Source organism: Phragmites australis, chromosome 16 (genome assembly GCF_958298935.1).
Source record: "Phragmites australis chromosome 16, lpPhrAust1.1, whole genome shotgun sequence".
Classification (NCBI taxonomy): Eukaryota; Viridiplantae; Streptophyta; class Magnoliopsida; order Poales; family Poaceae; genus Phragmites; species Phragmites australis.
The window spans coordinates 27,018,538-27,031,594 of record NC_084936.1 but is presented as its reverse complement, the minus strand read 5'-3'; the positions used below and the strand labels follow the sequence as shown (position 1 = coordinate 27,031,594).

Below are 13,057 nucleotides of genomic sequence, written 5' to 3'. Positions count from 1 at the left end.
TCAGTGTCAGTTTTTCAACCGATATTGATTACTCAGCATTGATAGTCTAGGACTATGGGTCTGGAACCGGCAATAAAAATCCTTTTCACTGTCGGTTCGTGCCTTCATTCGGTAGTGAAAAGGTTCTCAAGCCAAAAAAATAAACGAGCCGGCTTGAAACAGCTGGCTCGGCTATCGCTCCTGTTGCCACCAGCGCCGCCATGCTCCTGCCACCGCTACCGCCGCTGCATACTCAAAACGACTCATCTCATCCATACAAACACATCTCACAATCAAACTGACTCATCTCACATAGTCTGAAATCATGAACGGAAGAACTCAACAACCTCTAACATTTGATCCCCATCAAGCACTGTCCAAAGTCTCTAGAATCTCAATCCACAAAGTTTACAAACTAAGTATATTCTAATAAAAGATTCAATTTCAAAAAAATGCACATGGTAACGATGCCATCAATTCCAATAGCTCAGATCTACGAGGAGTCAAAGGGGATTGAAAGCTAAATCATGTGCCAACAGCTCAGTTCTGATCCCTCTGGAACCCTTTCCAGCAGATCTCGCACACGAACTGGTTTGTCTCCATTAGCGTCGCTAGCAAAAGCACCACCACCTCCAAGTCAGGGTCTGACATCCATCAAAAAAAGAGAATGAGAGATGCCAGTGATAGGTTGGTTTCTTGGAGCTAGCTCATCACAGAAGAAGCAAGAGCTCATGAGTGAAGAAGGATAAACTCATTGTCCACATACCGGGGTTCCCGGGAGGCTCTACTTGCGCTTGTTGCCACGACACTCGCTCGGCCCTCGTTGCCTCGCACGTTGCAACGCCACGATGCTCGCTCACCGTGCCCCAAATCAGGAGAGAGGAGGGGAGATCCAGTTTGTGTGAGAGAGAGGGAGAGAGAGGGAGAGAGGAGGGGATTGATTCGGTTTGAGGGAGAGAGAGGCAGAGATAAGGCTCTGTGGAACTTGGGACTGAGCCGGACGTGAGGAAAGAGATAAGGCTGCGGACGTGAGGACTGAGCCTATGTGAGCCAAAATTGTATTGGAGGCTAATTTTGGATCCGGACACATCGGTGTCGGTTGATAGCTCAAACCGGCACTGATAGTTCTTTTCAGTGCCGGTTCTTAAACCGCTTACTCATTTTTCGCGCGCGAGGGATTAAGAACCAGCACTGACTAATTATAACATGTTATGTGGTTGTGGTTGTGATTGTTCTAGTTAACCAGACAAACCATACCAACTACCAACATTTAGTAAAGTTTCCGTTACTATTTGAGAGACACGTCCTTGGAGATATGATGAGGTAAAGCAATGGCATATCCCAGCAGATGCATCAACTACTCGGTTGAAAAAGCTTTTTTGGTGTATGCGAATTTTTTTCAACACCAACCAGAAATTAGATTCTAATTATAGTGTTTGAACCATAAAAGTCATTGATTCTGTTGTAGTCTAGCTGGTTAGGATACTCGGCTCTCACCTGAGAGACCCGAGTACGTGTTCCGGCAACGGAAACTATTTTGCTATTCTTTTGGTCATTTTTCAAATTGATCTGTACTTTTAGCTTCACCAGTAATGTTCACATCAGAAAATGCTATAACGACTAAAAATTACGCTTCTGTGTCTACTTTTATTCGTGTTGTTGATCACTAGCTTGAATCCTTTTTCTTATTGTGCTTCTGTAGTTTTTTTTATGGTAGAGATCTCCAAAAAGAAAAGGTAACAAGGTAGGCTATATAATTGTCTCTCGAGTGCTTGAGTACTGATGAACGCAGTCATAGGTGGGTGGTCAGTTCATGCACCAAAAATTAATCATCTGGATTCAGAAATTAGATCTGGACTTTGCTGTCTGTCATCAATTGGATTGTACAGTACTACAAAGTATAAACATCATTTTGGATTTTCGATACACCAGCCATCAAATTTCGCATGAACCCATTCCCACATCAATCCCTAGAACTCAGAATTTGACAACTCCATCCAACCATGAAGTGGTCAGGGAAGATGGTTGTCTCTCTCTGTATCATGAAAAAGCTTCAGTCTACTCAGGGTTCGAAAATGCGATGGTTATTGAGCGATTATCACGGTTACCGAGGTTATCGGTCCGCACCGATTTCATAATGTAAACGGTTTTCGAATTTGAATTCAAAAAATTAATTTTTTAAGAAAATAAAAAAATCTTTAAAAACTAGAAACAATTCTAAGACCTGTGAATATTTTTTTAAACAATAATGTCGCTTGCATCGGAGGAAGTTTGAAAAAAAAGAAAAAAGTTGAAACGTGCAGCTCATTTATTAACTCATGTTAAATAAAAGCTTTACATGCAAACACATGTTTTTCTTGTATAGGGTGTATCTTAGGAGGATCTTTAAAATTGGTTTCACTTCATTTAGGGTTTTATTAATTTCTCCATGTTTTCTAAAAAATTCACAAGCATAAAGTGAATATGTTAAGAAACATCACTGTAATTAACTTTATCATGTCTACCATTATTTTTCCTACATAAAGCATAGTATAAGTAAACTAAGAAAAGTGATTTCACTAATTTTAGAGGTGTGATGGGTTAGTTATGAATTAATCTAGTTGCAACACATTTACACAATCTTGCATGTTACAATAACTATTTCATGAGTTCATGTACTTCTAAAAGACATAGGATCATGTAATAAGACTAACAAAAATTGGTTTCATGATTTTTTGATTAGCAAAGAGTTAATTATGCATTTAACTAGGTTTAGCAAATACATTTTCTCATAGAAAATATTCAATATTTATGAGTATAAATACTTCTATCATGTAGATCATGTTACAAGAAAATCAACAAAATTTGTTTTACTTGATTTGAAGCTCAGATGGATTAGTTATTGATTTTGCAAGGTTGAACCATTTTTGGTTTTTTTTGAACTTCACTGAAATTCGAGAAAACCGCTCGATAAATTGAAAACACCGAACGGTTACCGAGAAATACAGTCAATGCGAAAAAACCGGTCGATAAATCGGTGAATTCGCTCGGTTGTCGATGCAATTTGACCGGTTACCGAATGTCGATTCGGTCGATTGTTTCTCCGATTTTCAAATTTGACCGAGTAAATTTTGAACGAATTCCCACCAAATTTTGAGTGGTTTTCACGATAACCATAAATTTTTGGTTACCACCGGGACCAGTTTTTGAAATCCAAACGATATTGTAAACCTTGAGTCTGCTGCTGAACCCATGAATGATAGCCTCTCAGCAGCAGCTGCTCCCCCAACATGGGAACATGCCTCTGTCCAGTAAGCCTTGCATCAGCCTGCCAAAAAATGAATTCAGTGCAAATGTCAAATCGAAGTATCATTAGTGATTGTGAAAAGTAGGTGCTTAAGCATCTCAACAGCATTTTTCAGAAATCCCAGAGTGTATTTTTAGCATTATTATTCATTTTTAGAAATTTCAAGAATGTCAAGGCCTACGTACAGGTCGCCAGGTTTCTTCATGGCAGATAATGGAAGCAAGGCAAATATCTTAGTGTAGACCTGCTATTAAATCAACAGATAACTTTAGGGTTCTTTGAAATGAAAGAAACATGCATAGAGGATATTTTACAATATATTAGAACTATATTTTGTGTTGTATCTATTTTTTCACAACCGTTACAACCCTCTATCGTTCTCTTATGCAAGCTAATTTGTTAGTGTAAAGGAGTTACTCCTATTTGATTTTATTTGTTGATCCTTGTGGATATATACAATAACCTTGGAATACTCCATGTGTGTTGAACTATAAGTTTTGAACTACTACATTTCTCGGTGACCGGTGCTTTCTCGATTGTACAGATAGGAAGATTTTTGTAGGAACAACCAGGCTGTATATATGGTGAATATAGTCAGGTGTGCCATCAATATCTAGCTGTACCGTGTACACAGGGAGGCATGTAATTTTCCAAAAACCAATACACGCGTGTCAATTGATGCTCTCAATTAATATACTTAACAAAGATGTGTGCTGGAGTATATAACAACACAGCCGATAATACATGTGTGTAAATGATTCCGGTCGATCGAGCGATGCCTAGCAAGTCTGTTCCAAATTTATGTTCTCCACCCAAGGATAACAACCAACAAACACTACATGCATGCAAACATGTGCTACGACCAAAAGAGACAACGTCGACCAACAAACACTGCATGCAAACGTACACTGGTACGCTCCAACAAGAGTCAACTGCACAGTTGGGAGCGCGTCCATCCGACGCATGCACGCAGAGGCATCCTGGGACCAACAAGTGTACAAAGGTCGGTCTCGTCGCGGGGCTCATCGGCGGGCGGGCCGGGGGCGCTTCGCCGGGTACGGAGGAGGCAATGCAAACCGATCGATGCTCCGTGACGCCACGCTTCGGCTCCCCTCCTCGGTGGCAAAGTCAGAGGTGCATGCCTCGCCCCGCGTGCGCTCGATCCCGCGCGCGCTGCGGACAAGAGCTCGTGACGCGCGCTGCGCGCGGCGCGCGGCCAACTCGGCATGCGATGATGCGAGGCGCGCGCGCGGTGCCGCGGCCAACTCGTCATGCATGCGAGGTGCGCGCGTGGGCGCGTGCATCCATCATGTTAGAATTTGATTATAGTTAGTGATCAATTAGTAATAATATGTCTTTACTAAAGGATATTGGAGAGTGATATATCTCTTCAACTTTATACCTTTTTATTATGTTCATTGGAGGGGAGATATATCTCTTCAATGTTATCCCTTTATTATATATATATATATATATATATATATATATATATATAATTAATATAAGAGTTTTATTCTCTATTTTCTGTCTCTACTTTTATTTTCTATTGCAACACGTTATCACACACTTTGCTCTCAATAACGCTAATCGACCGAACTCACTGGTAAGTGAGAAACTAAGTTAAAATATGCTTTGATTTGCATGTGATGAGTCATTGATAATGTTGAATTTAAAATGATTTTGGTTGGCATGAGCTTGTGCGTGTGAAATCTTATTTATAGCTAACCAAAGTTTATATTGTAGTTGACTGTTTCGGGGTTTAGAAAATTATGTCTCACCGGAATATCCGGTGTGTGGTTTTTTGACCATACCGAATAATCCGGTGTTACGGTGAAGTGAACACTAGAATATTTTCAGTGCTGAAGCAGAAATGAAAGCAAACATTGGATAGTCCGGTGATGGACTTTGAGAGCGTCAGAGTATTTTCTACAGAGAGGAGATTTTTGGCGCTAAGTTTGATTATGTACGTCGGATAGTCCGATACTGAAATTGTGAACACCAGAGAGTGGGAGACACTTGCCGATGGTCAATATCTCAAGACGGAGGACACGCGTTATCATCGGAGCGTTTGCTTCAGGTGGGAGCAAGTGATAGCTAGTCACGCTTTGAGAAGCATGCTATGGTTTCATGGTTTGAACTCAAAACCATGGGAGGGCTAGAGGAGTACGTGGTACCATTACGAAGCTTGCGTTGAGACGAAGCTAAGTTATAAAGGCGCTGCGGCAGTCCGATAAATAGAGGAGAAAACAGGCTAAAATGCCCTCGGTGGTAGGTAGAAGTATACTATAAGAGAGAGGTATTTTAGGAAAAAGCTAGAAAACTTGGGGATCAAGTTTTCTAGGCCTACAAATAGATAGGTAAGGCTATGAGAGAGGATGAATCAGCTATTTGAGCTCCTTATGCCACCTATATGAAAGTATTGTGCTAGGGTTTTAGAGGACAGGAGGATGAATGCTTAGCCTATGTAATAGGTGAGAGTTTTGAGAGAAAAATCTTTGTAATCTATCTAAAATAGGGCTGACCTCTTTGAGTAATGAAGTTTATTTTGTTTCATATGCTTGAATTCTCCTCCTTCTGGTTTCCCTCTCTTGGTTTCCTTGTCTTGTGTGCAAGTTTTTCTTCTTCAATGTTGATTTTCGTTTTTCTTTTTGAGCTAAAATTTTAACACCTTTGGAGGTTGTTCTTCTTGATGCTAAATGCATAAAATTCACACATGCATATATGATAGGGTCTTGAATTCCCTTGCCTTTAGACCATCATCTTGGAGATCTTCTTCACCCGATGTTCATGTCTTGTTCCTTGAGTGATCTTTTCTCAAGATTTAACCTTTTGTGTGGGGATGAGTTATATATTGGTTTGCTGTGGAACCTAGTATTCGACTCCAACCATGATACCCACTTTTTGTTGAATCTTCTAGTTTGTTTTTTTTATCTTTCTCCGGAGTTTCTGGAATTTCTAGGTAGGTGTAGTTTTTTCACTGTGTATTTGTATTGCGCTCTATTGTGATTCTCTTGTAGAGGTGCATTGGGTATTCGAATAGGAGAAGGTCATCAATTTCGTAATTCTCGATTCTACAATTGGTATTAGAGCCGGTTTGATCACTTATTGACTTTAACCGACTTTGTGATCCGTAGACGATGTGGAGAGAAGTGGACATATGCTGCTATTTAATGGCCGTGATTTTTTTGTATTGGAAGGTCTGCATGGAGGCTTATCTTCTAAGCCAAGGAAGTGCAATATGAGAAGCAGTTGATTCCAACTACGAGATCGCTGCTACTCGCACGACTCAGGTTCAAATCGAACAATATGAGGCCAACAACAATGCCAGAAATATTTTGTTCACTAGCTTGAGTTGGAATGAGTTTGACAGGGTCCAGCACCTCCGTACTGCCTGAGAGATCTGGAATACTCTGAGTATCTTTCATTAAAGTACTAATCAGATTAAAGCCAGACGCCGAATCACATACAACCTAGAATACCAAATGTTTGTGCAAGGACTTAGAGAGTCTTTGGATGTGATGTTTGCTCGCTTTGATGGGATTGTTAGCAATCTTTAAGCAACTGGTGTTTTGCCCTATTCTGACCACGAGAGAGCGATCAAGTTTCTCTATGCTCTTGACCGTAGCATATGAGAAGTGAAGATCTCAAGCATTAAAAAGTCTCTAAGTTACAACATGTTGATTTGTGATGAGCTCTTCAACAAGCTCAAGTTCACCGAGATAGCCAAGGTGGCCCGAATGGGTCTCAGAAATCTCATGTGTCCAAACATGGCGTTGGTTTTCGGTACTGGTGGTGGCAATCAGTCTACAGTTGGCTTTTCTTGTGCTAATATTTCATCGAGTGGATTTGCTTTGCCTTCCTTGGTTTCTATCATAGAGGAGCAAGTGGACACGCTGGATGATGAGGTCTCAAAAATCGTCGAACCCGACAAAGTCTGCGAGAAACGGTGTAAATTTTTCTGTAGATGTCCATAGAGTAAAAAAAATGTCAAAACGGAGTTCGTATGCAAAAGTTATGCCTGTTTACTAAAGGTACTCAAGGTCACTGTAATGCTTCGGCAGAAAAGTTTTAAAGGATATTTTATACAATTTCTATCACAGATACTTTATAGGTGAATTGGTAAGGAGGTTTGTGCGTGAGCGGAGGGTCCCGGGTTCAATTCCTACCGAACGCAAAGGCTGAAAATAGTGTGAAAAAAATAGTATGGCTTGTGACTTGCGACAGCGTGACAACGAGAGTTCCTTGGGTGATTTTTTTCCCTTTTTTTCGGGCAAAAAAAGTCGATTTGGGGACCGACTTAAGGAACCGCCTGTAGTAATTGATTTTCACAGGTGGTCCGCTTAAAGAACCACTTGTGTAAATCTATTAACACAGACGGTTCACTTAAGGAACCACATGTAATAAGAGGTTTCCACAGACGATCTCTTTTACGCCTGTGAAAATCGTCTATTTTATAGGCCTTCAATCATAGGAGGGTTGACTAAACGCATGTGCAAATGGGTTATGACACATCTCTAAAAATAGTTTTTGCTGTAGTGAATGACTTGAACGAACAACTTTGGTAATTTTCAATTGTATAAATTTGTTTGATGAAGTAAACATGATGTGCAAGGTGGCATATTAGTTGTCACCATTCTCCCAACACTACTACAGAAACCCCCTTCACTGCCGGCTCCAAAACCTCCTTCATTATCGGTTTTGGAGCCGGCAGTAGGTAGCAGGTAGTGATAGTCGGGGACTATCACTGTTGGCTCCGTGGACCGGCAGTAAAAAGGGTTATCATCGTCGGCTGAAGAATTTGGCTGGCAGTAATGCCCTAGGTATCACTGTCGGCTGGTGGTTTCAGCCTGCAGTGATTCCCAAAGCAACACTGCCAGCTGAAAGCTTCAGCCGGCAGTGTTGTGCCTCCCCTCTTCTACTTTAGCCCTGTTCTCCCTCTCTGTCCTCCATCTCTTCGTCTCTCTCCCACTCAATACATGCATACAATGAGACATATATAATGTAAATTAATAATAAAGGCACCTTCATTAATACATAGTAATTCATGTCACACACATATACATAATAGTTCTTACAGGTCACCCCCGCAAAATAGGCATAAAGGTACTAACAATTGATACATTAATCTTACAAGTCACATCATCTTACATAGCAAAACAATGATGATTACAACCAAAACTAGGATTACAATATCTTTACACGTGACATCACACTTCTTCTTCTTTTCGAAGTTAGCCAATTTTAGCTCGGCTTGGATGATTTGACTGTTGTATGCCGCAACAGTTTCATGTTTGAACTTGTATCCTTTATAACATGCTCTTTTGAATCCATTAACTTGTGCGTGGTATTCCTCCCAACTGGAGAACACTTCACTTTGCCGACCATAATGAACACCATACCATGTCATAGCAGTCCTAAATTTGATGGAATATGTAAAAATGATATACTAAAAACCACACTAATGCTCTCTGAACTAGTATTGCACTGATAGCCAAACCAACTAGTATTTCAAAAGCATGGATAGTATACCACATATCAAAATACAAGAGAATATTTAAGAGTATTCATTACGCATGATCTTGAGATAAAAAGACAACAAGCCATAAAGGACAATATCTCTCATCATGTATACAGAAAGTAATGGACCACAGGAACACAATTTGTGTAGTAGTCTAAGATATTGAGTAACAATTGACCCTAGAACTGTTAAGTTCTGCTCCCTAATTGTTCTAGTTAATACATCATAGATAGGGTAATATTTCTAAGATTTTAGCTAGTAAATAGAACCTGATCTAGTTCTTCAAAATTTAAGACATCATCATGGACATGACCACTATGCCAACAAAGTGCACAAACTCTGAACAGAACAAATAATAAAGTGCTAAGGTAGGAGAACTGAATATCAGTTTGCAAAATGACTGCTTAGAGAAGCTAACATAACATTTTACCAAGTATGAAGTATATTAAACATACTTTGAACTCATAGAAGCACACATCTAGGGATCAACTTAACATGTATTGCACTGGGTAGTAACAACAAGTACATTCTTTCATCACAGAGCATTTAGGTCTGTGCTAGTGTACTTAGAAATCCAGCCCAGTCTCAGTGCATTCTTTCATCATAGAGCATAAAACACATGTAACCTGCTGTCCAGATTAACATAGTAGGGAGTGAGGTGATGATAAAATTTACCTTTGCTCTATCGGCCGGCGAGGTGGGCGGGCGTGGACGATGGCGGCCTTCGGGACGGGGGACAGTGGCGTCAGGGATAGAGACGGCGGCCTCCGGGACGGGGACAGCGGGGCTCCGGGGAAGGGAATGGTGGCCTTCGGGACAGGGACGATGGGGCTCCGGGGGTGGCGGCCTCCGGGATGAGGACAACGGAGCTCCATGGACGGTAGTGTTGGGGAGGATGCGGCGGGGACGGCGGCATCGGGGACGAGGCAGCGGGAGGCGTTTCGGCGCGAAGGGCACATGCCGGAAAATTTTTTCTAAGTGTCAGAGGGCAGGCGTCGAGCAATTATATAGGGGAGAGCTTTCACAGCCGACTCAATATGAGCACTGGTAGTGAAAGAGTACCTTCATTGCCGGCTCAATAGGATGAACAATAGTGAAACTAATTTCACTGCGGCCCAATAAATTTACCGGCAGTGATAGTAGTTTCACTGCCAGTCCAATATATCCACCGACAGTGAAACCCCTTTCACTGTTGGTACCGCAAGGTGTAAAAAAATTGTTTTAGTTTCGTGTGCTCGCCCAGAGAATCGAACCCACGACCTGCACCAAGTAAGAACGAACAAATCGCTAGGTTACTCAAGAGTTTTCGATTGATTTTATACTATCTATATTTATTAACATTCTGTTGACTTAAAATCCTAATAAATATTTATTTAAATTTGAAAGATTACATTCACTGCTGGCTCAATAGGACGACCGGTAGTGAAACTACTTTCACTACCAGCTTAATAAATCCACCGACAGTGAAAGTAGTTTCACTGCCGGCCTAATATGTGCACCGGTAGTGAAACCTTTCTCACTGTTGGTACCGTAGGGTGCAAATTTTTTTTTTAGTTTCGCACGTGCAAAGAAATTGAAGCTTCCATAACAAAAATGAGGTATAAATGCATCTAAAACAAATTCATACATAGTAATTCATATATATTGTAGACTTCTAAATTTATTCTTTTGGTTCATTAGGATCAACTTTGAATATTTGCCTAGGTCTCTATAGGGATAAGATCAACTTTGGTTTTTCATGTTACATTTTGAGTTAAAATGCTAAATATAGGATTAATCTTTGAGATTTCAACTTACTTGAGCTCAAGAGGCTCCTGCTAGAAGCTTGCTTGCTGTTGGGGAAAAATCCAGAGTTCACTTGTCGTAAAAAATGAAGAAATGGCAAATGAGCAAATGGAGAGGAAAGAAGGGCTTTTCTTTGGATAGCTAGAGAGAACTCATCTAGACCTCCTTCTTGACCAAAATTGAGCTGAGTGGTGGGAGAATCAATGCGGGAGAATGGATGAAATGGTTGTTGCTATAGGAGATTTTATGAGGGAAAGAGTACTGAATGGCTCTGTTAGCTCGAGGTAGAAAAATGTTGGGAAGAGTAGGATATTACTGCTGGCTCATATAATCTATCGGCGGTGATGTAGAGATATCACCGCCGGTCAGTAGATTAAGCTGGCAGTGATGAGGTGTGGGTGTATCACTACCGGCTCAATCCATCTACCAATAATGATGACTATTATCACTGCCAGTTCATAAACCATGATAATTAATTCTTTCCATGCAGCTAATGACCCGGTAGTGATCTATAAAGAACTGATATTGATAAGCCAACATATAAGCCCTACTCTATAGCACAATTGTCCACCGTCTAGGCCCAGCCCAGACCGAGTATAAGGCCAGGCCGCGTTTGATGCCTCGTGCCTATTTGAATAGAGCCTATACAAATGCACATGTACATGTGCATGCATCCAGTCTCAATATATCTACGTGTAGATATGTTTCCTCCACCTAATTCGTATATCAATGCAACTCTCTCTCTCTAACACACGTGAGTTATAAGACACTGATCTAATGATTAAAAATATGACTAAAAGTAACGAATTTTTTGTCAATCCTTCTAAAAAACAGGCAGGACTGGCCATCGCCGACTCGCACCGGGAATTTTCTACCATATTTTCTCCGGAAATTGCCGTAGCCACACCCGTTGAACATGAAAGAAAATTTTATAAGACCGATCATTCGAAAGATCCACTATCTCTTTTGTACACGTGTCATTCGTTGAATTAAGATAAGAATCGATATGAATCAAAATCTCACAAAGATTTTTCACGCTAAAATCTTATTAAATTTCCTTCCGTAGAACATTGCCTGCATTTTCTACCCCATTTTCTCCCGACTGTACCAGGCCAGGTTTAAGTCGGGCCGGGTCTGATTTAGTTGTGTTCATCTGAAACAGGGCCGAAGCATGCATGCACGTGTACATGCGGTCTATCTACGTGTAGATATGATGTGTGTCCACCAAATTTCAAACCTCTATACCAATGCATGCATTACAAACATAAATGAACCATATCTTTGCTAACCAGAACTGTAGCCTCGATCTTGAATTAAACGTGGACTTACAGCAGTACTCTCTCTCTCTCTCTCTCTACTTCAATCGTAGAGATAGGATTGCGTGTGCACCGGCTACGGTTTCCATTTGGTGGCAAGGCGTCCGTAAATAATCGAATAAAAAAATATCTGTATTTTTTGTGTGATTTATCTCTGCAAGTTAACCTGCCAAGATGCAGGCACACTGGGCTCTCACGTACCGTCGTCAGTGAGCGCATTCAGCCACGTGTCCACTTGTCGGGCCTATAAAACCCACTCCCCCTCCGCCTACACCACCACGCGCTCTCTTCTTCTACCTCGCTTGTGCAGTTTCTTGCGGCTTGCAGGTGACGTGCTATGGCGGTGGTGGGGCCGAGTAGCAGCGGAGCGGCGAGCAGGGACCTGGCCCAGCGCCGCCAGGGGCAGTCATCGTTAGCGGTTGCTAATGGGCCGAAGCCGAAGATGTCGGAGTGGACTGGCGTGCGGTACCGCCGGTGGGACCGGTGGGCGGCGGAGATCCGCGTGCCGCGCACCCGCTCCAGGCTGTGGATCGGCACGTTCGATCACGACCTGCAGGCAGCGCTCGCCTACGACGCCGCGATTTTCTGCTTCTACGGCGAGCGGCTGCCCAGGCCGCGGAAGTTCAACTTCCCCGCCGCTCCGCGCCCCGACATCCCCGAGTACGTGCGCGTCAGGCTCACCGTCGCCAACGTCAAGGCCATCGCTGAGAAGTACGCACGCAGCTTCGCCGGCTACTTTCTGCCGCCCGTGCTTCCCGTAGCCGCACCTCTGGTGGCGGCGGCGCCGGCTGTTGTTGCTGCTGCCGGCGCGGGTGCAACTGTTACTACTGACCATGGCAACACGAACGACATGGATGACGACGTCGTGACCAATGCTGACTGCCTGCTCTCTCTCAGCCCCGAAGATATTGATTCTATGATGGACTTTGTGTACTCCAGCGAGTACTGATCGATGAATCGATCGATCACCTTGCTGTGGCTGTGTGAAGCCATATATGTGCATGTCTAAGTGTGTGTGTGGGTCTAAAAAAAGACTAGAGTCTGGTGTTATGCGTGCAATAAATCACTACTAGTTTGTAGTGTGTGCTAGTGTGCAAGATGTACTACAACATGTTCTTGAAATGGGAACTGTTTTATGTGTCTGATCGATGGCAGTGGTTCAATCGCAGCAAG

At 42.2% G+C, this 13,057-nt stretch overlaps 1 protein-coding gene across 1 annotated transcript; it reads left to right on the top strand.

The window, feature by feature from the left end:
• The first annotated feature begins 12,221 nt into the window (after positions 1 to 12,221).
• On the top strand, positions 12,222 to 12,833 carry LOC133895187 (ethylene-responsive transcription factor ERF015-like). Its single transcript, XM_062335352.1, has one exon. It carries the CDS (start codon positions 12,222 to 12,224, stop codon positions 12,831 to 12,833), a length of 612 nt encoding a protein of 203 aa, XP_062191336.1.
• The last annotated feature ends 224 nt before the right edge of the window (positions 12,834 to 13,057 follow it).